This window comes from Fusarium coffeatum (genome assembly GCF_003316985.1).
Source record: "Fusarium coffeatum strain FIESC_28 chromosome Unknown BRIP53273_contig_241, whole genome shotgun sequence".
NCBI classification, from domain to species: domain Eukaryota; kingdom Fungi; phylum Ascomycota; class Sordariomycetes; order Hypocreales; family Nectriaceae; genus Fusarium; species Fusarium coffeatum.
In genome coordinates, this window is record NW_022158033.1 from 59,440 (window position 1) to 86,395 (window position 26,956).

General features: G+C 49.2%; 7 protein-coding genes across 7 annotated transcripts; 4 read left to right on the plus strand and 3 right to left on the minus strand.

Annotated features, from left to right (window-relative positions):
- Positions 1-1,968: 1,968 nt before the first annotated feature.
- FIESC28_09413 (uncharacterized protein) lies at positions 1,969-2,836 on the plus strand (the record flags this gene model as incomplete). The annotated part of the gene is made up of 3 exons (XM_031163549.1): positions 1,969-1,972; positions 2,036-2,456; positions 2,512-2,836. The coding sequence occupies 3 exons, from the start codon at positions 1,969-1,971 to the stop codon at positions 2,834-2,836; spliced, it is 750 nt and encodes a 249-aa protein (XP_031012362.1).
- A 1,010-nt stretch (positions 2,837-3,846) lies between these two features.
- On the minus strand, positions 3,847-8,661 carry FIESC28_09414 (uncharacterized protein; the record flags this gene model as incomplete). The annotated part of the gene is made up of 3 exons (XM_031163550.1): positions 3,847-3,924; positions 3,979-8,338; positions 8,447-8,661. The coding sequence occupies 3 exons, from the start codon at positions 8,659-8,661 to the stop codon at positions 3,847-3,849; spliced, it is 4,653 nt and encodes a 1,550-aa protein (XP_031012363.1).
- Positions 8,662-11,811: 3,150 nt separating this feature from the next.
- On the plus strand, positions 11,812-13,755 carry FIESC28_09415 (uncharacterized protein; the record flags this gene model as incomplete). The annotated part of the gene is made up of 1 exon (XM_031163551.1): positions 11,812-13,755. One exon carries the CDS (start codon positions 11,812-11,814, stop codon positions 13,753-13,755), a length of 1,944 nt encoding a protein of 647 aa, XP_031012364.1.
- Positions 13,756-14,185: 430 nt separating this feature from the next.
- On the plus strand, positions 14,186-15,607 carry FIESC28_09416 (uncharacterized protein; the record flags this gene model as incomplete). The annotated part of the gene is made up of 1 exon (XM_031163552.1): positions 14,186-15,607. One exon carries the CDS (start codon positions 14,186-14,188, stop codon positions 15,605-15,607), a length of 1,422 nt encoding a protein of 473 aa, XP_031012365.1.
- A 76-nt stretch (positions 15,608-15,683) lies between these two features.
- FIESC28_09417 (uncharacterized protein) lies at positions 15,684-18,068 on the minus strand (the record flags this gene model as incomplete). The annotated part of the gene is made up of 5 exons (XM_031163553.1): positions 15,684-17,223; positions 17,270-17,462; positions 17,514-17,711; positions 17,768-17,936; positions 17,985-18,068. 5 exons carry the CDS (start codon positions 18,066-18,068, stop codon positions 15,684-15,686), a joined length of 2,184 nt encoding a protein of 727 aa, XP_031012366.1.
- A 633-nt stretch (positions 18,069-18,701) lies between these two features.
- FIESC28_09418 (uncharacterized protein) lies at positions 18,702-23,770 on the plus strand (the record flags this gene model as incomplete). Its single annotated transcript, XM_031163554.1, has 14 exons — positions 18,702-19,467; positions 19,565-19,929; positions 19,973-20,189; positions 20,240-20,973; positions 21,021-21,194; positions 21,241-21,403; positions 21,453-21,797; positions 21,850-21,970; positions 22,021-22,092; positions 22,141-22,191; positions 22,237-22,301; positions 22,348-23,059; positions 23,107-23,487; positions 23,545-23,770. The coding sequence occupies 14 exons, from the start codon at positions 18,702-18,704 to the stop codon at positions 23,768-23,770; spliced, it is 4,392 nt and encodes a 1,463-aa protein (XP_031012367.1).
- A 57-nt stretch (positions 23,771-23,827) lies between these two features.
- On the minus strand, positions 23,828-25,400 carry FIESC28_09419 (uncharacterized protein; the record flags this gene model as incomplete). Its single annotated transcript, XM_031163555.1, has 2 exons — positions 23,828-25,161; positions 25,316-25,400. The coding sequence occupies 2 exons, from the start codon at positions 25,398-25,400 to the stop codon at positions 23,828-23,830; spliced, it is 1,419 nt and encodes a 472-aa protein (XP_031012368.1).
- Between the last annotated feature and the right edge of the window lie 1,556 nt (positions 25,401-26,956).

A 26,956-nucleotide genomic window follows, 5' to 3' on the forward strand; every position in this document is an offset into this window, starting at 1 on the left:
AGACTCGATAAAATGCCGTTTCTTTGTTGGGACTGAACTTCAGATGGAGAAAATCGAGGCACTCGTTCTCGGAAATTGCAATGACGGAAAAATCCAAGATGAGCCAATTGAGGCAAGGATTCGAGTGGGGGGATGAACTATTTCAGGCACGCAGCTCCGCTTACTGGTCTGGTCTGGGCTGTCAGGGCTGTCAGGCTGTGCCTCTGCTATGCTCACTAAAATGGGGACCTCTTCGGGCGACTCCAGCGCTTCTACCGCTGTAAAGTAAACAATTAATACAGGCGAGTATTCATATCATATAACTGAAAGAAGATGAAAGAATCTATATTCCGTATCCGTATACCAATGCTCATGTCACTCAGATACTGTACGAGGTTGCACACAGAGAGGATACTTCTTCTACCTTAAATTTTGTTCTGTATCTTATGTGATACAGTCAGGGTGAGGACACGCTGAAACTGAGACGCACTCAGACGTTTTACCGCGTAAGGGACTGGAAAAGAGCGGACGGAAACAAAACAAATAAGACATCCAGTGCAAACGCAAAAGGGGGCAGAAATCATCACCAATATGAATGGTTCTAATATGCGAGATAACGTTTCGAGTACATAGTACAAAAACAAAAGTCTTGTCCAGACCGCAGCGCCAAGGCCAGGCCATTGGATTCGGTCTTTTGACCGCGTGACACCATCCATGACCTTGACCATGGCCATAAACCTGGATCGAGATAATAGCGGTACATGGACCCCATGTACCGAAACCATTGTCAGATGCCGTCCGGCCTTCCCGTATATACCTGGAGCTCAAGTCCCTTGGCGTCCTTTTCTTAGTTCCAATGGTTCAACTCGTACAGCACGGTACTGGCGGTACGGCAGGCCTGGGCATGCATTATCACTGGTTGATAAACAACCGCCCAGAGTAATCGTACGCGTATGTATGTATTTCCAAGGTTTCCTAGCTTTTGCATGTACTGTATGTAGGTGGTGTCTTCCCTTGCAGATCATCAGATCAGTCAACAACTGCAGATTCATTTCTCTTGCATTCCCCATCGTTGGCAGGTCATTTCGTATCCAAATTCCAATTCCTCTTCTTTGTCTCCCTCTTTCGCTTCCAGCATTAGTTCTCTTTAGCCAAGACTAGCCGATTAGACGCAAAGAAAAAAAAAAAGTCTCCAAAAGACGAGACAATTGCCTCCACCGTTCAAACGACCCTGGCTCGTGGCCCCGGTGCTGGTTCGTTCAGGTAGTTCAGTGAGTGATCCGCCCCAATTTTTCCCCAGCTGCAGGCTCTTGTGCGCTGAAAATACGTTTCGGCCAGTCGGGGCAGTCGCCCATTCACCTGCAGCTGTACCTCTGGGCTGCCCACCCACTTCTTTTTCCATGCCCACCCCAGCCATTTGTATTGCATCTGTCGGGTCTATCGTCAACAAAGAATTCAATTCTTTTCCCCTCTGAACATACACTCAACCACCTACCTACATACAGTGTCGTCTGACTTTCGTTATCTCTCAGTATTTCTCTTGGACTAAAACCAACTTCACCACCCACAGGAACAAATCAACGAGGTTGGGCACACGTACTCTTGTTTATTCTCTCTTCCCCAAGTGGCTTGGGTGACGACACGACTCTTCAATAGCGCACGCAAGCCAGCCTTGGCTTTTCTGGAACCTGACAACAGCGGACAAGACAAGAGCAAGACGGGCCAAGCCAAGCCTTGCCTCCCTCCAGGTCCTTGCTTGGTGTACCCAACTCTATTCCTCGCTACGCTGTACTGTACATCCATACATACAAAGGACTGGACCGTCCGCCCCGGTGGAACCGACACAACCTTAACCGTCCCGTCGTCTTTCGTTTTGCATTGATTTACATCTTCCATCATCACATCGCATTACCTTCACGACTCGTCGCTCGTTTTTTGGTCTCGTCTCCCCGACCCGGGTCTTCTACTAACCTTTAATACACAGTCACAATGGGTGCGTCATCATTCACATCCCAGCAACTTCGAATCCCCTCATACTAACATGCGACTTTCACAGCCGATCAAGGAGGAGCCGGAGCTGGTGCCCAAGCCGGAGCCCCAGTAACTACCATCGTCCCTTTCAACAACCAGCAAGTCCTTCCGGCTTGCGCTGCCGCCTGTGGTCCCCTATACGATGCCAACGGTGCTTGTGTTCCGCCTCAAGTAGCCGCCGACGGTGGCGCCAAGGCCTACACATCATGTTTCTGTCTCGACCAGCGAGTTGCCGCTTTCAAGACCGCTACCCAGGGTGTTTGCGATGAAGCTTGTGGCGCAGAGGGTCTTTCATCGATCGCTGGCTGGTTCCGCAGCATGTGTGGTACTGCGACAAAGACGAATGGAGGCTCAACACAACAAACTCAGGGCTCGGCTACGACGGGCACAGGATCTTCATCCACTGGTGGTTCAAGGCTTGCCAACCAAGACGGTGGTGGTGATTGGTACGTCGATGACTTCTTCACAAAAGTCTTGTGACATGCTCTAACATGGAAATAGGATCTCAAACCACTGGCAGTGGGTCATCATGATCGTCGTTCTCGTTGTCGGTATCACCGCCATCTGGGTCGGTGCCTGTATCTGGCGTCGCCGTTACCTTAAGAAGAAGGATCGCCAATCTCATCTCATCCAGAAGCACTCTGGGTCCGCTTCACGACCATCCTGGGGTCCCGGCATGGAGGCCTCTGAATCTGGCGGCATTCCCTACGACGACGAATCGAACCGAAACTCGCACGGCCTCATGCTCCCCGGTGCCGCCGCCGGTGCCCCCGTCGAAGAGGAGCCAAAGGAGAAGAAGCGATGGATCGTTCGCGACCGAACATGATGAGGGCCACCATCACCATGTTTTGACGTTAACGCCTTTTTCCGACTCGTAACGATTCTCCTTGCAACATCCCCAGTACCGACCGAAAACAAAATTTCACCTATTATCCGCCTTACGATATAAACCGCGCATTTACCATTCATACGGCCTCGCTCTATTTGATATTATCGGCTACTACAATTCTTTTTCTGGGTGGATTATACCCAGTATTTGATGATGGACTCGCGAGTGCATGGCTCTGTCGACCAGAAACTGCAACGGTTGAGAAACACCGCTTGCAACGTTTCTGTAACTCAGTCAACGCTTTCATTGCGTCATCTTTGCTGTCACCCCCACGGCGTTCTTGTTCTTCGGGTACACACAGGCGTTTGAAGGAAATAAGATGGGCGGGCGTGTTTTAATGATTTGTTCTTGATTTGTTTTTTGGTGAAGGCTATCACAGAGCTTTGCAATTCGTGCATGTATGGGTATGTCCAAGGAAACATTGGCGATTGCAACTGCAGCGATGGAGGAAAACGAAGTTTTTGGCATGTTTCTTATCTAGAACCAGAACGGAAACACTCTGGTTATTTATTTGGCATATTTATTACTTGCGTGTTCCTGGGCAAAAGAGGAGGTATGGAGTCTATCCTTGATAACAGCATATATAACAAATTCACCACAAGCGAAATCTTCAACTCGCAATTACTTCAACTTTTCTTCCTTGGCACTATGACTCGCATGTTTGTTTGATCGAGTGAAGGATTCCTTCCCGCTTCTGCAAGGATGTTGATGTCACATCCAACAGTTTAGTGTAGGATTCAAATGACGTCGCCGGTAACGATTCACGTTTCAACGGCGTGTTTGATAAACAATGAGGCTCAACCAAATGTATACAAACGCTTAAAAATGCTTGTTATTAACCTAATCAGGAGAATGCTTGCTAGTTCATGCATGGTATTGTATGTGTGCGATTCAAGCCCACGCCCGAGTCCCAGGTCTCATCATCCTATCCTTCTCTTGAAACAGCTCTACGCCGCATTCTGTTCTTCCACGGCATCCATATACAAATCAATTAGACAACCAGCCGACCAAGCTTGTGTAGGGCTCTGTAACATTGTTAGTATTCATCATGAGCAGAGCTAGGATAGATAGTCACTTACCGAGTCAGCGCAGTATTCGCCGTTCTTCTGTGTCAACTCCTGAAGACCAGCCCAGGGGCTCTCCTGGATCATCTTCTTGCATCCACCAAGTCTTCTGGTGACCTGCTGGAACGCCTCGGTGCGACCTTCGGTAGTTGTTCTTCTCTTCAAGTCGAACTTGAGCAGGGCTCGGAGGAAGAATCCAGTAGGCCAGATCCACTCAGGTCCCTGGTGGTAGTTGCGGCCCTTGCTTGTTGCAAAGTCATCACTATCTTCACTGTTGACATAGTAGGGACGGTAGTTGAGATCCGCAGGGTCCAAAGTCGCCATTCCTTGAGGTCCTCGGAGTGCCTCATCGGCAACACACAGAGCGTGCATCGCGTGTTCAGGATCAAAGAGGCCCGGTGCAGTGGTCATAGCAATGGCAAAGTTGGGACGTAGCTGGTAATCCTCATACTCCTTGCCAGACTTGTACAAATCTTTGTAGATTCCACGGCGGTTGACGATGGGGGTGTTGACGTCGTACTTGGAGTCATCATCGGGCGAGATAGGAACATAGTAGCAGCGCTCGAAGTTGTCCTTGAGTAGACTGGCCCAGTCGCTAAGCGAGATAGAGCCACCGTCGGGTTTCTCAACACCTGCGTACGCATACTTTCCTTGACCGTGGAGACCAGCAAGCCAGTCCAGAGTGCTGTATAGCATACCAGTGATCTCAATGGCAGCACCATCACGAGGAGTACCAGGAACACCCTTAGAGCCTGCTCGCTCGCTCTCACCCATCTTGTCCATCCAGGTACCACAGTTGTGTTGATTGCCACCAAAGATGATACCGTTGCTCCAGTCAACATGGATCTCCTGGTTGAAGCCTTCGTCCTTCATTTGCGAATCAATTTGGGGACCAGCGTTGGCCTCCCGGTATTTCATTCCAGAAGCATGTCTTTGGAGCGCTTCTTGGATCACTTCCTCAATGGTGCTCTCCTTGGAGTATGCCCTCTCGTCACTGGTAGGGAACCAAGTATCGTCGTAAGGGAGGAAACGACGCTTGACCTTAGCCTTAAGGATGTCAAGACCCTCAGGAGCAAAGCGTGTGTAGTCCTGGATACACTGAAGGAAGAACCAGATAGAATCGCGAGAGTTGTATCTGGGAGCATCACCACTGCTGAGAAGGTTGGGAATCATGCCGTGCTTCAACACGCTAGCAAACGCAAGAATGTGTTCCTTGGCGTCATCGAAACGGCCAGTGCCGAGAAGAAGGCCACGGAGGGCGATGAACACATCTCGACCCCAGCATCTGGCCCATTCAACAGCGAAATGGGGAAGGCCAGCGGCCAAGGAAGGAACCAGCTTATTGGGCCACAAAGATGCCGACTTGACATAGCCGACCTGTTGAACACTGACCATAGCTAAGCTTTGGAGGAACCACTGACCGTCTCGCACGCTGGCATTCATGAGCTCTAGAGACCTTTCCCAGCTTGCCGTGTAAGCAGTGCGCAAGACAAGACCAAAGTATCGCGGAAGCAGGAAGCTGGGGATCTTTCGAATCGCATCAAATCGCTCTTGTAGCCACCTCAAAGGTCCTGCAAGGGCCTCATTTCCGGGGGTGGCACTGATTCGTTGCAATCTGGCCAGAATGAAATCCAAAGCCCATTCACCGTCACGAAGGTTCTGGCACAACGGATGAGCCAGGTTGTTCTCCTTGATGATGTTCTTGAGAATACTCCACCATCCCTGGAGACCAGCGTAAACAAGCTTTCCATGCCCGGGGATATCGTAAACGCCGTCTTGTCCGTCGCTCTCAGCTCGCTCTTCGGCTTCACATCTGTACATCAAGAAGTTGAGATCAGACAAGCTGAGTTCACTCCATGCAGCCTTGGCACCTGAGGTGACATAGTTGTCCAGACCAGAGGAATGTTCGGCCGCAGGGATCCAGGTCTCGAATAGGGCGATACTTCCTGGGGGAAACTTGTCACGCACAGTAATAGTGGTGTCATCGCCGTTGACTTCCATTCGGATACCAGGTACATCCTTGACTCGACTAGGCAAGCCGCGCAGATACTTCTTGTCGTCAAGCGCCTGTTTCGTCGCCTCCTCGCCGGCATCAACTTCGAGCATCCAGCTGCCCAGGTGTCGAGCCTTGGTACCAGTAAGATGAACGGGGCTAAAGTCGCCGTTTCCGTTGCCATAGCCTGGGAAGGCAGTGTGCGCGATGAGGAAGTAACCCTTACGAGATTCGGGGTGCACTCGGTGAACAGTAATGTACTGGTCCTCATGATGGATGTGAGTCTCATCGTACTCGTCCTTACCCATCAGGGTGTGGATTTGGTTGAGAAGCTTCTTGACACCACCAATACCGTCCTCGCCGCCTCCTATCTTGATCGGCTTCGATCCGGAAGAGGCAGATGTATATAGTCGAGTCTCGTTGACCAAGTCCACAAGCTTGGGGTAGATCTCATCGTAACCCATAACACTTCCAGTAGCACTGGAGCACATGCAGACAAGAGCAGCGTTGGGCAAAGTGTCACGAGCGTCACGCTTCTGTGCTGGCGTCTCATTGTCGTGGGTGCAGTCCATGAAAAGAGCATGGACAGGACTGGGCTTGATTGTTCGGATAATTTCTCTGGATCGCAGTCCGTTTCCGTTGGTGTCTCCATTCTCTCCATTCTTGAGTCTTGTCGGGCTGCTTGACGGTGTGCGGACGTCCGACTTGGAGACTTCATCGACCTCGAAGCTTCCAATAGGTCGGCCACCGTGCCTGTGCACAAGTCGGCTGAGCTCGGCTGTGCTCCATGCCTGCATGGCTTCGCGGATGAGTGAGCTGAGGCCGAGACGCTTCACAAAGACGTAATCCATCTCCTCAGACCCAGTGAATAATTCAGCGACTACATATAGGTCAGGTCGCACCCGACGCGCCTCGTCAAGAATGTGTTCGGCAACGTGGATAGGAGTAGAATGGCAGTTATCAATGCGAAGACCGGCAAAGTACTTGGCGAGTGTACGAGCATACTTGGTCATGTGCTCCCACAACCAGGGGTTGTCTTCAGGTCCTGAACCGTATCGCAACTTGACACAATCGCCCCAGACGATAACTTCTCGGCGAAGGTAGACCCTTGATTCGGGGCCTGCATTGTCGATCAGTGCATTACCACCCCAAACCCATCCGTTGTTGGCCAACGCCATCTCCTCGGGCTTAAGCTTGGAAGTGGTATCATTCTTAGGCAGTCGCGTGAAGTAAGACTCGATCAGTGGGTTCTCCTTGTTGATCTCACCAAGCTTGGGGCCATGGTCATCGAGTCGGACATACTTAATCCTGTTGAAGATCTGCTGAAGTATATCGTCTACTTCGGCATCATACTCCTTATAGAAGTCCACATTGAGGATATCCAGAATCTCGACGATCTTGGCCCTTGCAGCGTTCTCGTCAGAAGAACCTGCCAAGAAGCTCGCGGCTACCTCAGGGTTCACGCGCCTGCGGAAACGCTCGCCCATTCGGTCGGTGCCAGTCATACCAACCTCCCTGAAGAAATTGACCTGCTCCTTAACGGATGCAGATTTGGCGCTCTCCAACTTCTTCTCGAAATCCGAGGCGTCCTCAGAGCTATATTTGCTTCCCTGCGAGAAGGCCTTGACTGCCTCGTCGGCATCCCGGTCAACGTCGAGCGCATAGTATTCCCATAGCCTTATCTTGGCGAGGACCTCGGTCTTGATGGCGTTCATGATAAGCACCAGATCATCTGTAGACTTGACTTCAGTGGGAAGTCCGAGCTTGGCCAAGTTGTCGCTCAGCTCCAGGAGACTTGTGTCGAGTTGGTAAGCTGACTCGAGCCATGGGGCTGTTATCAAGTTGTAACCGGCTTCGGGGTGTTCCTCAAGCCATTTTGTATTGTTGGCTGTGTGGTTCAACACAATATCTGTCAAGCTCAGCAAGGAGTGGTTGCGTTCAAGACTGTCCACCATCTTCTGCACATCCTCCTCGCCTGCAGGGAAGCATTCAGGGTCCCAACCGAGCTGGTCATACAAGCTGTATGGAGAGTTGGACACTCCGCGCACTTGAAGAGGAGTAAAGTGAATCATGTTGTAACCGCGATCACTGATACCGTGGAGGTGGCGCTCCCAGTCATTGGGGTATTTGCCCATAAACTTGCTAATGACGGAGAAGATTGACAGCGCAGGCAGCGGCAAGGGCCGGCCATCAAGCTTGAGCCTAGGCGCAACATCGATGTAGTAAAGAGGAGTCTTTTTGAGGTTATTCTTTTGTTCAGAGCTGTTTTCTAGCTCCTTCTTGAGATCAGGTAGCTCAGCGTAGGTAGTGTAGAAGGCATAGGCGCCAGGTTGATAAATGGGAATGGAGATTTCGAGTGTGCGATTGAAATCGGGTGTAAGTCTGTGGTGCGTCGGTGTCAGTTAATCTTGCGCTTTTCTTTAAGCCGTTCAAACGGTCTTTGTAACTTCGAAAGTAATCAATTGGGCCAGAAACAGGTTCAAAACTTACTTGAACTCGCGAAAATGATCGCGACGGAACTCGGCGCCTTCATCGGGGATGTTGACCCAGAGGCTGCCATGACGGCAAATGGACGAGGTGCCCTCAATGGCAAAGCGAACGGTCACAGGCTCGTGAGACCTGGGGGCTAGATAGATGTATTCGCCCTGCACCTGAGGTGAGCCATCATCGTTGAGCGGCAGCAAATAAACCTCGTTGGATGTCATGGTGTGCGGTGGGCTCATGATGAGAGAAGAGAAGAGCGGGAGCTGCGTGCCCCGCGAAACGATAAAGGCAGTCGCTCAGCTCGCTCAATCAGTCAGGCCCCAAACACTGAGACGGCAGTAACCAAGGAAGCGCTGTACACTACGCAACGTGCCTGTCGCAGTGGAGCTATCGATCGATGGCTAACGGCTCGCGTCCGCAGTAGGTAAGTTAACTTAGTGGGGGCCCCGGAGCTCAAGGACCTCTGTAGGCGCAGCTTGTGTCGTTTTTAGTGGGCTCGTTCGGTTCGGTCCAGGGATCTGGGATCTGGGTTATCGAGCGGGATCGACGACCAGAGCGAGCGACAGGAGGGATGGAGTATCCCAGAGATAAGGGAGGATGGAAAAGGACTCGAATCGGTTGTCGGGGTAGGTTAGAGCACGACTAAATAAGGGAGAGAAGTGTAAGAGAATGTGTCTAGGAATAAATAGTCTGAGGCACAGGTAGAAGCAATATTTTGGGAAAGAAGGTGACAAGAGAGACTGAAGTCTGGGGTTGACGAGGTGAGGAAGAGACAGGGACAAGACAGAGCAGGAACGAAGGAAAAGGACTTCGTTTACGCCTGAGAAAAAAAGAAGAAAGAAGAATTAAAGAAGAATAAAAAGCAAACAGCCCAGCTCATCATAAACAAGCCATTTTCATGTAACCGAATTTGGACAGCTCAACAAGTGGTTAAGTGCCATCTTAGTACATACGGTTGAGCTACACCACAATCAATGATAGCACAAAAATTCTACTCTATTCCATTGTATCCCATCCTATTCTGTCCCGACCTGTCGGATCCTTTGGAAGTCAAATATCATCATTCGGCCTTGGATATGTCTTTAGCGGTCAAGACGGGGAACAAGGTTGGATGTCCGGGAGTATCGGCTTTTGCTATTCCAAGATGTTGTTCCTGGTAGCTTCTGAGGGTTGCATGAAGCTCAAGAGCTACATAGTACTACTACTGTACTCAGTGGGCGAGGGGTCAGCCAACAACAACAATGAACAAATCACGCACAGCCAACAGAAGACCAAGCAAGCAATTGGCTTTTTCTACGATATGGCAACCATGATGTTCCTGGCTTAGCTCAACAAGGTCTTGAATATCCAGACAATAGGATACGAGTAGAGACGCTGTGCCTTGGACGGAGTTGGCCTAGCTTTAAACGTTTCCGAGCCAAAGCCATGATGTGGTCTATCCCGGCGCCGCCAGACCAAGCCAAGCCAAGCCAGAGGAAGCTTCGCAAGGCATGAAGAGGAGGGAGGGAGGAATCTTCCGAGTGCGGCTCTTTTTTTTTTTTCCTTTAGTCTTGATGAGGAATTGATTGACAGGTCCAAAGATTGAGTGGTTTCTTCACCGATAAGTCACCTATTTGAATATACATATTTGAGATGGCAATGGATCTGCCGACATTGGGTTCTTTAGACTCAATTCACATGCTTTAAACTATTGATTCTTGACCTACGTCATTGAAGTGCAATCCAAAATTTTCCCCATGGATTAGACCCAGCATCACCCCCAAATCAATGTCAATGCCCCGCTCCGAATGTCGAGATGACGGGGCGCTAATTCACTCTAATGCTTGGAGTTGTGTTTTAGACCAACGCTCGGAGCTTCTTGTGCCTTGATCGGCGAGCCTCAAGCTTTTTCTTTTTCTTTCTGGGGACAGAAATGAATTAAAAATTCTATCTTATCCAACTACCGATAACGACTGCAATTGACCGCTCAATCATAGGCCAAGCCTCGAGTCATGCAGTAAGAAATACTACTACATACGATACATGCATACTCAGTAAGTACATGCATGATCTGATCCGTCAGACAATCAACGTTTCTGTACAACACAAGCATCACACACAGACACCTCCACTGTAATGGATCCATGCTTCCATGGAGACAGACTTGGAGAGTTGGAGACATTTGAGTCTAGACCAACCTCGCTTGTCGATCCTTCTCCACCGAGGGGATTTTCTAAGCGAATAATCTACCCTGTATCACTCACAACGCAAAACGAGACAAATACAAGACAAGAGACGATATTCAAGAATTTTGGTGTCGGTGTCAGTTTTCAAGCTTCGAAAGTATGTGACATTGCAATGAAGTCTCAGTGCTACCGACACAGAAGTGCTGCGTGGTCCTCTTGATGAACGGCTTCGCACGAAGTTTGAGGAAGATGCACCAACCAACACACAAAATGGTATATTGGAGTAAGACTTCTTGAAAGCCAATGATGGAGCATGACGCCGCTATTACTCCATTCAACATTTCCCATTGTCTTTAAACTTGGCTCGATTATTCCAAATGAAACCGGTCACATCCGTGTTCTCAAGCCTGCTCTGAAGTTACCTGCTCTTCTCGACAGTCTAAACTTTAACTTTAAGATTCTTACTACCTGCCTATCCGACTATCCAACACGTAGACATAAGTTTACTGTACTGTGAATATCTATGGATTCTTAAATCGTTTGGATTCGAGAGACAGAGCTGACCTTCTTGCGACATGTGCTAATTGGAACCTCTGGACAAGTTATAATACGTAGCATACCCAACTCTCAGGACCACGGTTCAAGTTTAACTTGGTTAAGGTTCTGGAATTGTATGGCAGCGTATGCTGGAGTTACTTGCTACGAATGGATGCTGTAAACTGACGCCTCCCGCACACGTTAAAAGGATCAAGGTACCGGTATTTCGTGTCCCTTATGCGCCGTGTGGTGGTTTAGATCCCCCGTACCCAGAAGTAAGAACTACAGTCTCAAAGTTACACTTACCGAGATTTCTCAATAACAAAAAAACCGATACAACCTGAAGATCTTGCGTGTAAGTGCTTGGGTGAACACTCAATCCTCACCGCCTGCCGCATATGATAACGACGCCATCGCGAGCGGCAGAATTTCTTAAATTTTAGCTCGCCTTTAACCACAAGCTCTGAAACCATGCAAAATTTGCCCAAGCAACACGCTTATATGCTTCGCAGAGCTGCTTGGAGATCAAGGTCGAACTTTGGCGCCGGTGCGATCGCGAACCTTACGACTCGTCTATCGAGAACCCCGATCCTTTCTTCAAATCGCGACCACCGAATCTTTTGCGACAAACCCACTGCGCATCGCCAATTTTCGACTACCACGATCAAAATGGCGGCCGAAAATGTTAGCACGGATACCGTGACCTTCGAGGGAAAGGAGTTCAGGACTGTTACGGAGGGAAAGGCGACAATTCTGGTCCCGCAGGGTGCTAAGATTGGTGAAGATCGCGGGGAGGTTCAGCAGGTCTTCTACAACCCCATTCAGCAGTACAATCGCGATCTGTCCGTGCTTGCCATTAAGACATACGGAGAGATGTCCCTAGAGAAGAGAAAGGAACAATATGAGTCAAGGATGAAGAAGCAGGGCAAGAAGAGAAAGCGCGGCGATGATGTTCAAAAGCCCACCGAGAATGGTGCGAACCCCCCACCACAGGATGAGCCGCAAGCGACCGAAGAAGCTGCAAAGCCTGCCGATGCCGAAACCGCTCAACCAAAGAAGGAGTATAAGCCCTCTTTCCGCATTCTGGACGCCCTCTCTGCATCAGGCCTCCGAGCCCTCCGATACGCTCACGAGCTACCATTCGTCACCTCTGTCAAGGCCAACGATTTGTCAGATACAGCTGCAGAGTCCATCAGGATGAATGCCAAGCACAACGGACTTGAGGACAAGATTACTGTTACCCAAGGCGATGCGCTTGCGCTCATGTACCGTGGAATTGCGGATGATCTATCGAACAGGGATAAGGCAGGAAGTCCAGGCAAGGCCAACAAATTTGATGTTATCGATCTTGACCCTTACGGTACCGCTGCGCCCTTCTTTGACGCTGCTGTGCAGTCCGTGAAAGATGATGGTGGTCTACTTTGTATCACTTGCACGGATAGTGCGGTGTGGGCAGGACACAGCTACTGCGAGAAGACATTCGCGCTGTATGGCGGAATTCCTATCAAGGGCATGCACTCTCACGAGGCTGGTCTACGACTTGTTTTGAACGCCGTGGCCACCTCTGCGGCCCGTTATGGCTTGACGATAGAGCCTCTCCTCTCGCTCTCCATCGACTTCTACACCAAGTTCTTCATCAAGGTGGTCAAGTCGCCCCAATCGGTCAAGTTCCTTGCTTCTAAGACCATGCTGGTGTACAGTTGCGACGCTGGTTGCGGTGCTTGGGAAACACAGCACATGTTGAGAAGCAAACCTTCTCCTAATAAGAAGGGCAGCGGTGCCTTTTACAAGCATACTATGGCACAAGGTCCTTCCGCCGACAGACATTGCGAGCACTGCGGACTGAAGATGCACATCAATGGTCCTATGTATGGTGGACACATCCATTCTCAAGAGTTTATCGAGAGACTCCTCGAGCAGATCCCTAGGGCCGATCGTTCCATTTACGGTACGATGCCCAGACTTGAGGGTATGCTGCGAACAGCTCTCGAGGAGAACCTACCAGGCCCTGAGGTCAAGGAACCCGTGGACCCTAAGGATGCTCAGCTTGCAGCTATCGACAACTACCCCTTCTTTATTATCCCCAGTCGCTTGGCCAATGTAGTGAGCTGCGTGACACCCAGCGAGGATATGGTTCGAGGAGCCTTGATTCATTTGGGTTACCGTACCGCCAGAAGTCACTGCCGACCTGGCAGCATCAAGACAGACGCTCCTTGGTCTACAATCTGGTGGATCATCACAGAATGGATCCGTCAGAAGTCACCCATCAAGGAATCCAGCATCAAGAAAAACTCGGCAGCATGGAAGATTCTGACTGATGCTGGAATTATCGGACAAGAGAAGCCCGAGACTGTCGAAGAGGCACCTAAAGATGACTCTGCAATGGAAGGCGTGGAACAAGAAACTCTCGCTGAACCCGCCGCAGCTCCTTCTGCAAACGCGCCAAACGGAGAAGATAACGCTGTTCTCAGCGAAATGGAGCTACGCAAGACTCTTGTTTTTGACGAGAGCCTGGCACGCCTTGCGCGCAGAAAGGGAGAGCAGAAGTTGGTGCGATACCAGATGAACCCAAGAGAAAACTGGGGTCCTCTGGCCAAGGCAGCCCGCCGATGATAACGTAAATTTGGGTCATACACTTAATCTAAATATTTGCTTCATCCCATCGGCTAAAAGCGATCCTTCAGGAGTTGGATTGATGGTGCAGGATTAGGTATTGTGCTTTGGTTACCATTATCTTTTGGTAAGCAGAAGCCCCACCAAGGCCGAGAGAAGGATCGTTGAGGGCTTTTGAACTTGGATTGTTCATCATCTCGAAATTCACAGCCCGAGTTCATCACACACTCAGCCGAACGAATACTGTTGATTGTCGTTCCTGGCGGGAAATTTTGTTGCATTTGTTTACCTCGCACATATTTATGATTGGCACTGCGCCAGATAACAATAAAGATACCACATACTACATCCATCTTCCGTCTACATCTATCCTTGACTCTTAGAACTCCATATAATATCCTCTGAGACGGCATCTTTCCGCTCAACTAAAATGACCGAAGTCGAAAACGTGTCAGTCACCGAGGGGAACCTCACATGGACCAGTACCGGGGCATCCGACAAGGCTTCTCTCCATGAGCTCGTATTAGTTCGAGAGGTCAAATCAAGCACAGAGTCCCCTTCGCATTATCTCCTCTTCCTGCTCAAGGAGGATCAGGACAACAAGGAGTCTCCGTATCGACTATCAATTTTGAAAGCCAAGGAAATTCCCTCAGAACTTCACAGCATTACTCTGACTGAACTCCCCCCTCATCTGAAGCACGGTTCTGCCAACGAGCATGGTGTCACGAACCAGGTGGATGTCATCATCTCTGTTAAATCTGGAGTAGGACAGGCTCTGAAAGCATGGGAAGGAGTCCTGCAGCCCCTTTGGAAAATGCTTGCAGACACAGAAAACCCGCAATACCGTCTCATTCATACAGAGAGTGAAGAGACCATTCGAGACTATGCACGGAAACTGTGGGCCTCAGAAGAGCGATCGAAAGCGAGGATAATCGTGCTTCTTAGCGGAGACGGAGGTGTCGTAGACCTTCTCAACGGCTCTGATGGAAACGAGGTCCCTGATATCCCACCTACGATTGCGCTGCTTCCTCTCGGTACAGGAAATGCTCTCTTTCACTCAACCCATAAGCCTTTATACTCTGAACCGGGCCCAAGTCCACTTGTCGTTGGACTTCGAACACTGTTTCAGGGAGTCAGTGCCGATCTTCCTGTATTCCGAGCATCGTTCTCCTCAGGATCACGAATCGTCAAGTTTACGGACAAGACCAAAGGAGAGGCCCCAATCAAAGACCCAAACCAGATTCAGAAGGAGGAAGTTTCCATCACACACCTCCAGGGAGCTATCGTCGCCAGCTACGGTTTTCATGCAAGTATCGTTTATGAGAGTGACACTCCTGAGTACCGTGTCCACGGCGATAAACGGTTTGGTATGGTCGCTGGAGAACTTCTCAAAGAGTCTCATCCATATGCTGCAAAGGTTTCTGTCCGCCACCCTGGTTCTGGCACCTTTGAGGACATCCCTCGTGAGAAGCATGCCTATGTCCTCACTTCTCTCGTATCAAATCTCGAGCGAACATTCACAATATCACCAGCCACTAAACCCTTGCAATCACAGCTTCGTCTAGTGCATTTTGGACCTATCGGTGGTGATCGTACGATGGATGTCATGATGAAAGCGTACGACGGGGGCAAACACGTCGGCATGAACTGGCCTGATGGTGAAAGTGTTGGCTATGATGAAGTGGACGAGGTCAAGATTTCGGTGTTGGAGAGTGATGAGAGGTGGCGCAAGGTCTGTATCGATGGGACGATTGTTGATATACCTGAAGGTGGAGAGATGAAAATCAAGATGCTGGACCATGGTCTTTTCAAAATCCTGGCGAACCCGAGCATTTCGGAAGCAAGCATGTAGTTACATGAGATCAATGCTATGCCATAGCCCTCAGAGAATGTAATATACCTGGGAATTTCTCCATCTCGAGTACAGCCTAGTCCTGAAGCAGCTTCTTGACCCTCTTCTCCATAAGCTGCTCAAACGCATCCACCCCATTCTCCAACTTACTCATTGCCCCTCCCTTCAATCTATACACAACTCGCCTCCTCACAATCTCCTCATCGTCATCCTCTTCTGACTCTTCATCCTCCTCCCTCGCACCCTCTATCACACCTCGCATGAACCATCGATCGTGACTCACCAGGATCACAGCGCCCTCCCAATCTCTAAGCGCCTCGCGTAACGCTGTGACAGTCTCATAATCAAGATGGGTGGTGACTTCATCGAGTACAAGACAATGTGGTCGGCGCCAGAAGAGTCGAGCTAGTTCACACCGTACGACTTGTCCTCCTGATAGTTTGCATAGTGGTACATCTGATGCTATCCGGCCTGGAAGACCAAGTTGGCCCAATAGGCCGCGGAGATCTCCCTCTGTGAGTTCACCTTCGACTTCTCGAGTCAGAAGTGCGAGTGCCGTGAGCGTGGGTTCTGCGCGACCGAGTGTCTGCAGAGCTTCAACAGCGTGTTGAGAGTAGTATCCCAGCTTAAGTCTTGGATGAGTCGTTAGAGTTCCCGCTGTCGGTCGAGATTCTTCAACGAGAAGCTTTATAAGAGTTGACTTGCCAGCACCGTTGAGACCAAGAATCCCGATACGATCTCCCATGCCGACAGAAAGTGTGATATCCTGCACAACAAGAGGGGTCTTGGATGAGTAGCGAAATGCAACTTTCTCAAGAGACATTAGAGCGCCAGGGAAACGTAGATCAGGTGGTTCAGGCAGATTCACCACAACAGGACGATCCTCGGGCGGAATATCGATGTCCTCACGCGCAGTCAAGTGATAGCCCACAAGATCTCTGTTGAGCTTGAATCGACCACCCTTTGCACTGACCTGTAACCCCCAGCGGTTATCAAGTTTCTTCTGACGAGACTTTGCTTGACGGAGCTTATTAGTGTCGTCGTTTGCCTTGCCAGCTTTCATATTGGCGGCGATAGACTTTTCGATATGTGCCTTTTGCTTATCCTGTGCTTCTTTCATTGTAGTGAGCCATTGCTTTCGCTCACTCTGCGATTCTTCATAGGTCGGTAAATCTCCATGGAAATAAGTGAGTTGTTTATCCTTGAGAATAAGAAGATCTGTGCAGAGAGACGTAAAGTCGCGATCGTGCGATACGAGGATGAGAGTAGGCGGGTTATCAGTCTCTTCTAGACCTTGCAGGTAGCGTTGTAGCCATATGATTCCTAATAGGTCTAGGAAATTGGTCGGCTCGTCAAGAATGAGAATGTCTGTTTCTTGAACCAGAGCCGTGGCGAGAGAGGCGCGCATGTGCCAACCGCCGGATAAGCTTGAAATGGGTTTCTGGATGAGAGTTTCAGAGAAGCCCAAGCCTGTGAGGATCTTTTTGGCTTTGGATTCGATTTCTGATACACGAGTTGGATCGACTTGGAGTTGAAGGTCTGCAAGCATATCAACTGCTTCCTGGGTCTCGTCTTTGAGAGCTTCAGGTGAGATTTCTGCATTTGGCTGCTCAAGTCTACAAAGAATTAGTAAAGAAAACAACAGATAGGAAAGCGACTTACAGGTTATTTGACTCTTCTACAACCTTTTCATATGCTGTCAGCGCTTTTCGAGCTGCCATACCACGAGCACCGCTACGAAGTCGAGCATCTTTGTCCAGACGAAAGAGGCGCTCTTGATGTTTCTGATGCTTGAGCTGTCTCAAAGCCCTGACTGGTGTGAATGGGTCGGAAGCGTTTATGCCTTCTGTGAGACCTGGAGATGAGAGTTAGAGGGCTGTGGCATTTGATTAAGCGGAGAAAGTACCTTTAATGTCCTGCTCAATGGCATGTTTAGCAGTGGCCTTTTCAATGACTTGCTCCAGCACAGACGGCTCATCGCTTCCCTGGACTTTCGGGTTCCCCTCAGTCTTTTCATCTGTAAGTTTGGTTTGTTGCAGAATAGCAATTCTCGTCTCTTCTGGAATACCAGGGATGAGCTTTTCAGCAATAGCTTTGAGAAGAGCTATAAACCATTGTCAGCATCCTGAATACCATTTAGGCACTAAATTGTGGTCTTACTAGACTTTCCAGTTCCATTTCTTCCTACAAGAGCATATCGCTGGCCCTCTTTAAGTCGAAGTTTAGCGGCAGAAAGAATCTCGACGCCATCACTTTTCCCTTTGGCCTTTCCCTTGCCAACTGGCTTGTCGCCTGAAGTTACAGTGATGTTCACACCGTCGATATCGAGCTGGTGATTATCAGAAATGAATCGATGAATGGATTGATGATTACTTACTTCGCGATGGTTTGTGATCTGGAATCGCGTCTGCTTGGAGTTGCAGAGAATTGTAGCTACAGATTCAGATGCTGCCGACGTCATTTCGGAGGTTGTTGAATTCCAGATAAAAGGCAATGATAAAACAGAAGTTGGTGAAATGAATTTGAAAGGAGTGCAATTGATGTCCTGAAAGACGAGGCTTGATGTGATCAAGTTGAATTTGTTTAATATTCACTCTATATAAATATCTATGCCAACACAGTGTATAGAATTAATAGCATCTTCCTTCTCTATTTTCAGGTCTATGTCACTGGCTTGCAGTTTCTGGGTTCTTTAGTGCATCACTAACTACCTAGACTACAGTATAAACTAATTGTATCACAGGTGACTCACGCCGAATGACTTGGCTTGGCTTTGCCTCTTCTCCACGTTGGAAAATAAGATCGTCAATATTTTACAAAATAAAATGGCGCTTTGACTTAATTGATATAATTGAGATTCTTTGACTCATTTTATTCTATACCTACTCTGGCTGTTCAATGATAATTATTTTGTTGTTGTTTTGTTTGCATCCTTCGCTGAATAACCACCTTCCTATTCCGTCTGTTATCAATCACCCTGTTATTATTAACAACAACCATACTAGTCTAAATAAATAACAACTCTCTTATTTCCCCTCACTCTCCTCTTCTCTCCTCTTTCCATCTTACTCTCTCTCTCTTCAAAGTGATTAAAATGAACGTTACTAACTGTGCTCCATTCATCGACGCCTCCTTTGGCCCTTTTGTCCCTCCCGAATGCCGTGATGGCTTCGACTTTACTCTCGTCTTTGAACAATCCATTCTTGTGCTCATCCCAGCCTCTCTTCTACTTGTTATTGCCCCCTTTCGTATCTTCCATCTTCGAAATGCTCCTGTCAAAGTCACCGGCCATCGTCTTCGCTCCATCAAACTGACTCTCATCGTCCTTTTGGCTGTTCTTCATCTTGTGCTTGTCGTGCTCTGGGCAACTCTTCTTCGCCCTTCCAACACGCGTCTAGATCGCGTCTCCATCGCCGCTGCATGTGTGTCTTTTGCCTCAAGCCTGATGTCCTGTATCCTCTCCCGTGCCGAACATGCCAAATCTGCTCGTCCATCCTCGCTCTTGAATGTCTTCTTTGCCGTGTCTTTGCTCCTGGATGTTGCGCTCCTTCGCACCCTCTGGCTCGTCCCTGTGAGTGTGGCCATTCCGGCTGTTTTCACGGCGGCGTTTGTCCTCAAGGGGATTCTCGTCGTTGCGGAAGGGTGGAGCAAAGCTCCGTATCTTGTCTCCGGCTCCGGGATCCACTCGCCCGAGGTCACGGCCGGACTTTATGCCCGGGTCGTTTTTACGTGGGTAGCACCGTTGCTGTTGACAGGATTTCGGAAGTTACTTCGGCCGATGGATTTGTTTGAGCTGGATGAGGATATGGGCTCGGCAGGGCTGATTGGCAGGTTCTGGGGGTATTGGGACAAACAGAAAGGTTTGTCTACTTTTCCTTCTTCCTTTCTCAGATAGATTTAGATAGTATTATATTCCAACAACTCTTTGTGATGTCCATGTACTAAATGCTGGCTTAGTTCCGGCCGGCAAGCACCGTCTTATTCTGTGCTGCATCTCTAATCTACGATGGCCCATCGTTGCGGTCATTGTTCCTCGCCTGGCGCTTCTAGCATTCACCATATGCCAGCCGCTCATTCTCAATCGACTACTTGTATTCCTCGACGATACATCTCAACCAATCAGCATCGGCCATGGCCTCATCGGAGCATACGGTCTGGTCTACATAGGCATAGCTCTTTCTCAGGCCCTCTACTGGCATCGCAATGCTCGCTACGTTACCCTTCTACGGGGCGTTCTTGTCTCTGCGGTATTCTCCAAAGCTACGGGGCTCAGCACTACGGCCACAGATGATTCTGCAGCCGTGACGCTCATGTCTTCTGATGTAAGAGCTTTCACCATACTAAGAAACAGACTAACATGCCTAGGTCGACGTTATAGTAAGAGCCGTCAGGGAGATTCACGAATTCTGGGCCAATATCATCCAACTTGGCATAGCTACTTGGCTCCTGAGTACTCACATCGGATACGCTGCTTCTGGCCCCATTATAGTTTCCCTCGTTGCACTCATTGCTACTGTCCTGGTATCACCACTTGCACGCAAGTACCAGATAAGATGGCTGGAGAAGACACAGAAACGAGTTGGTTCGTACTCATTCCTCCGAGCTTATACTCGTATCTTAATTCTTTATCAGGCATCACCTCTGCCATGATAGGCCATATCAAGAGCATAAAATGTTCCGGTCTAGCTCAAAACCTCTCGGATACCATTCTCAATCTTCGAGCTGAAGAGATCAGAGCTTCAAGGCCCTTCAGAATTGTCAGCAGCGTTACGTCTGCCATTGCTCAAGTACCTCTGATGATGTCTCCTGTGGCGGCATTCGCTCTTTTCCAGGGGGTGGCTTCCAATTCTTCTGAGACTCTGGACGCGACCAGGCTGTTCTCTGCACTATCACTCATTATCCTTCTTGCACAGCCGTTGTTCTTCATGTTCGAGGTCATTCTGGATATGAGTGCTGCTTTGGGCGCTTTTGAGAGAATCCAGAAATTCTTGGCACAAGAAACACGCCGTGATCCTCGCAAGATACGGTCTGGATCAAGCTCAGCAGTATCTCCTGGAGTGGAAACCGACTGTATTGAACTGAGGATGCTAAGAGAGACCACTTTGCCGTCTATAGAAGACGCCGATACTAGCAGTTTTGCAGTTGAGGTCTCCCATGCCAACATAGCATGGTCAGAAGGGCGCACTCTATTGCAAGACTTGTCATTCAAGGTCAACTACAACCAACTTGTTATTCTTCTAGGTCCAGTAGCGTCAGGCAAAAGCACTCTCTTAAAGGCGATCCTTGGGGAAGTTCCATTCACAGCCGGAACAGTCAGTCTTAACAGCGAACGTGTTGCTTGGTGTGAGCAAAGTCCTTGGCTTCTGGTACGTCTACTAAATACTTACTCTGCTATCTTGTGCTGATCGAATAGAATCGAACAATTCGAAATAACATCATTGGCCACGCTCATTTCGATGCTACTCTTTATCAAAATGTGGTCAAGGCCTGTGATCTTGAGAAGGATTTCAGTCAGCTTCCACAGGGCGATGGTACTGTTATCGGTAGCAAAGGGCTTGCTCTCAGTGGCGGTCAGAAGCAACGAGTGGTAAGTTCCGAATGAAAGAGTATAGTGCTAGATAATGACCTTTTAGGCTTTGGCGAGGGCTGTTTACTCACAGCCAAAAGTCGCTCTTCTTGATGATGTCTTCAGTGGACTAGATAGTCAGACTGCACAGACAATATTTGAGAATCTCTTTGGCAAGCAAGGCTTGTTGCGGAAGTGGAAAACAACGACCATTCTTGCTACTCAATCAGGTCAGCTCCTATAGCTACTACTGGTATTTTGTGGCTGACTGTCAAGCAGCGAACTTTCTCCCTGCCGCCGACCATATCATCTGTCTAAGCAAAGGAGGAAATATCTCTGAACAAGGATCATTAAGTAGTCTTGAGAATGCGGGTGGATATGTGCAATCTCTGTTGGAAGGTAAGACGACACACGAAGCTTTGGAGATTACAGGTGAGGATGTTATCGAACCGACCACTCAACCAAAACAGACAGTCTCTCAGCAACATGATGAACAGGAAGACTGGCGTCGACAGCGGGGAGACTCGACCGTGTATCAATACTACTTCAGCAGCACTGGCAGTCTATTCATGGTTACCCTTCTCGGACTCGAGATCGTCTGGGCTTTCCTCGAGAGCTTTCCAAGTCTGTCAAGCCCACTCAGAATTATATCGAGACAATGTTAACTCGTTTCTAGCAATCTGGCTCAAACTTTGGACCGATGACAATGAGAAGGGAAATGATAGAGCGGATTACTACCTTGGCATCTATGCTGCCTTGCAGATCATGGGCGTCATTTGGTTTGCAATCCTCATATGGTACTTGACGTCTAACAAATCAGAGATGTTGAGGGTTAACTAGAAACTAGGTTTGTCATCGTATTGGTAGCCGCAAGGTCTGGCATCACTCTACACAAGAGACTACTGTCTACCGTTATCCGGTAAATTCATAATCTGCTATCTCGAAACAGTTTATGCTGACTCTCTAGGGCGCCATTATCACTATTTACAACGACAGATATTGGTTCCATCACAACGAGGTAAGGTTGCATCTCTAGGTAACGACTAAATACTGACATCTTTAGGTTCTCTCAGGATATAGGGATGGTGGATAACCATCTTCCCCTAGGACTTGTTGTAACCCTCGCCAGTAAGTCCACAGCTTCCCGTAAATGAAACCCCCAGTAACGAAATAGGCTTCTTCGGTGCCATCGCCAAAGCTGGTCTCCTCGCCGCCTCGACTCCCTATATAGCAGCAGCATTCCCCCTACTGGGCGCGATCTACTTCTATCTCCAGCGTGGCTACCTTCGAACATCTCGTCAACTCCGTCTCTTAGATCTCGAAGAGAAAGCACCTTTGTATACACAGTTCCTCGAGACTCTATCTGGTCTAGCAACTATACGTGCTTTCGGCTGGGGTGACGCTATCTTAGAAGCCAATCACGCCCTAGTTGACCGCTCTCAAAGACCATTTTATCTTCTTATGATAGTTCAACGCTGGCTTGTCTTGGTTCTCGATCTGACGACCGCGGGTCTCGCTTTACTCCTCGTTGGACTCGCCGTTCGTCTTCGTGGTGAAGTTGACGTGGGTTTGACAGGTGTATCACTCGTCCAGCTTATCTCGTTGAGCGAGACCGTCAACCTGCTCATTCAGTTCTGGACGTCCATCGAGACATCTATCGGTGCTGTAGCTCGTATCAAGCAATTTGCTGAGGACACTGGAGAAGAGAACTTGCCTGGCGAGACGCAGGAGCCTCCGCCCCAGTGGCCCGACAAAGGTGCTATACAAGTCAGCAACTTGACGGCGTCGTATGGAGATGGAAAGGAAGACTTTGTTAACGCTCTCGATGCTGTATCCTTGGAGATCAAGCCTGGGGAGAAAATCGGCATCTGTGGTCGTACAGGAAGGTCAGTATGTCCAACCCTCGTTCCTACACCCAACTAATTGCATTTAGTGGTAAATCGTCTCTGTTCCTCGCGCTTCTGCGACTTCTTGATCCTTCGTTTGGTAGCGTCACTATTGATGGAATATCTCTTTCTTCACTGCCACGCGATACCATTCGCAGCCGCCTTATCACGCTTACACAAGATCAGTTCGTCCTGCCAGGCACCGTTCGGCACAACGTAGACCCACGAGGTGTCTACTCTGAAGTTGACATCAACGAAGCAATACGCCTTGTTGGACTGTCCGATGCTATAGAACAGCATGGAGGGCTGCACGCTTCCTTCGACGAGGATATGTTGAGTCATGGCCAGAAGCAACTCTTCTTCCTAGCGAGAGCAGTCCTAAGGAAGCATGACGGAAGAGTTGTTCTCCTTGACGAAGTTACGAGCAGGTTTGTGGATGACCGAATCATCACTTTGGGAACTGGAAACAACTGACAAAACGACAGCGTGGACCATAAGACCGAGAAAGTTATCAAAGCCATCATTGGGGACGAATTCAAGGAGCATACAGTTGTGTCTATCACCCATCGTCTCGATACTATCGTCGATTTCGACCGCGTAATCGTGATGGGAAAGGGCTGCGTCGTCGAGATCGGTAAGCCAAAGGACCTTCTTGCTTCAAACAGCAAGTTCAAAGCTCTTTGGTCAGCCAGACCTCGCTCTGTGGCATAGTCAATTGGGAAACTTCTATCCATAAACATATAAATTGTGGATATCTAGTTTCGCTGTCTATAAGTTGTCTAAACTGTCGCGCTCTACAACAATAAACCTGCCTTTGCCTGCTCTCATCGTTCGAATGTGTTTCTCAACAAGTCTCGCTGTTTGAACAGCTTCAATGTACTTCTCTCTCTCAGACGGCAGCGCGTCGGGTCCAGGTGTCCACCCTGTAAGGAGACGTAGTTCAGTGATCTTGCCCCAGTGATCAGCCCAGTTGACAAAGTCATGACCGGTTTCAGCCATCAGTGCATGGAACCAAGAACAGCAGCCAGTGAGGTCAAGAAACTCAAGCGCATACAGGTTCTTACTTAATGTGCGCAAGACTAGTAGTGCCTCACTCCAATCATGGTCAATCGCATGTGAATATAGATTCGTCCCGCCGTAAGGAATACGATGTCCCTGCGGGGAGGAGACGGTGGCCAGGCGAGATCGTGGTGTCAAGCATGGGTCGGGCCAGAAGGCCAGACTCAGGTGTGTGAGTGTCGTAAGTTTGGAAGACAGAGCAAGGAGATGCTTCCATGATGCTGATGAACTATTTTGAGGGTGCAAGGCAAGCGAGAGGTGGGTGAGGTTGGGCAGCAAAGATCGTGGAGGGCTTGGAATAGCCTCGGATACATCCCAAGATTCCTGCAGTTCTTCCGCGGTTTCCTGTTCCCTGGCGGGGAACAGTAAGTCACTGACGTCTTTGAGTCTGATTGACCGGCATGCGGAGCCCGAAAGATCGAGGTAGTTGACTTCAAAGTTCGAAGCCGTTAACCTATCTAACTCATCCTCGCCAAAGGTATCTGGTGGTGGCAACAGAATAAGTTTAAGATCACTCAAAGAGAGCCCATCTTCGCTGGTTATTCCAACATAGCGGATCAAGGCTGCCTTCAAATGGTTAGGCACAAAGTACAAATGGTACTGATTGTACACACGGTGGAAAGCCCAGTCGTATGCAAGCTTCTGCAGGACGATGTCTATCAGACTTCCACGGGCAGGAAGATAAGTTCCCGGCAAACAAGTGTCTTCCAGTCCTCTCGCACTCAACCGCGACTGGCTCGAGGAGGAGGCCTCAGTTGTGGCATCCGTAAATTGGCGGGAGACCCAGCTCCTCGGTGGAGGAGGGCCAGCAGGGAGTCTCCTGCCACTGCCATCGAATCTCTGACGGACTTGACGACGAGGAGCGGGGGCTGGTGTGTCTGGGATCTGGAGAATCTCTCTGATGGACGGGGGTACGCTTGGAGCAGTCGCGGGCAGGGCTGACTGGGAGGCGGCGGAGGGGCTAATCGAGGTACGACGCAGGTTTGCTAGTAACTCATTGACGCTTCGGGAGGGCTTGTCTGCTGCGCACCACTTGTGAGACTCTGGCTACCACGCGGTCTGGAGATATGAGGGGAAGGGAGGGGGTTCAAAAGGCAAGGAAGCGAGCCGAGAGGTGGTCGGAGGCCGGGCGATTAGAGAGGAGGGGTGTGGCGATCGTGATTGCGATTAGGATTGTGTCGGACCAGCTGTACTTACCAGAGGTATTATTCGACGTTGAAGAAGACGGAGAGGCCGTTGAGATTGGCTTGAAGGACTTGATGTGGTTTCTTTTCTTCGGCATGCCCGGGGACAAGGAACGTGTAGTTTGCGACGAGCTGAGGGAGAGAGAAGAGAGAGAAGAAAGGTGCGACGTCGAGGTGAAGGTATTTGTTTTTTGTCTAGGATCGTGTATCAGTCTCGATGAGTCAAGGCGATGACTGAGAGACCGACTGGCTACCTTGCCTGGGTGTTTGTCGCGTGGCAATGGTACTAAGATTTGACCGAGAAATGATGGAGGAGTATCGATAGAGTCATCAGAGATGGATCCCTCATGAGTCCTTCCCTTCCAGCTCAGGTAACATCGTCATTTTTTGGTGGATGACTGTTATTTCAGTGGCGTCTAGGCTGAGGTAGGCTTAGTGTATGACTCCACAAGGCGGACACCTAACGTTAGCCTGGAGCAGTTCTAAGTCCGCCAAGCCACTGCCGATAAAGCTCACAAGACCCCTAATAGTTAGTGGGTGCACTCCATTCCGTCCACTTACACCGAGGACATCCAGCAGATGGTCAATAATGAGTAGTCAAATATTCGCAGTAACAGGTCCTCATAGATGAAGGCAATTTGACAAGTAGTATCTTGTCGATATCAGCAGCAAACAATGTAGAATCATGTCTCGAGTTTAAGACAATGGCTAGGGTAAAATACTAGGTACGGGGATTAGCCTGGAACCATGAATCAATCCATCCATGTAAGCCAACAAACCTCAAGACAGCACTCCATAACGAACGGTCCGCAAACTTCCATGTTTGGCTAATTTTATCATAATCAAGGCCAAGAACCTTCCAAGGATTACTTGAAATCAATGCTGTGTTCGTGCATTCACTTGCTGTGGCTTCTGCCTCTGCCGCTGCCTCTGCCTTCCATGATCAACACCCCCGGTGATGATGTGCATAACGCAATGTCATGCTTCTCTTCCCGACTTACACCGGATGCGTTGGGCCAATCCAGGTACGGGACTTTAGCCTCGTTCACCAATCGCAATCATGACTTATACTCACCCCTTGATGGTGGCTATTCTTATCTCATCATCAGAATGTCTAATGTCCTGCCTGATTGAATATTGTCCTGCCTCCTGCAAGAGGTCAGGTCATAAGCAAGTCAATCAATGCATGGTTCGTAAAGAATCTGATACGATCATCTTCAAGAGGCTTGGCCGCGTACAAGACCATCAAGGATCTTGGATAGACTGTCCGGAAAGCTGCATGCTTTCAATTCAAACACCAGGATGAGGAATGCAAGGACACATCATTCTGTGAACTTTACTCGGTCAGCTATTCATGAAAATAGATGTTCAGCGTTGATATGCTCATTTGATGCTTGCCCCCAGACGCGTGAGATTTCTCACATTGTCCATTGGTATTGGAATTCTTTGTTGCGACGTTCCATTGGTGATAGGGTCTATACCCTCAAAATGAGTAAGATGGGCGGTTGATGTGCCTGATGCTTGTCTGATCGTTTATCGGCAAGGTGCCGTGAACTGTGGATAGCTGCGCACCCAGTTTCATCAGGGCAGCTGGAGGGTAACACAACTTCCTTCCCGCCACCCAGGGTGGACAATCTCTAGAACTAGAATATGA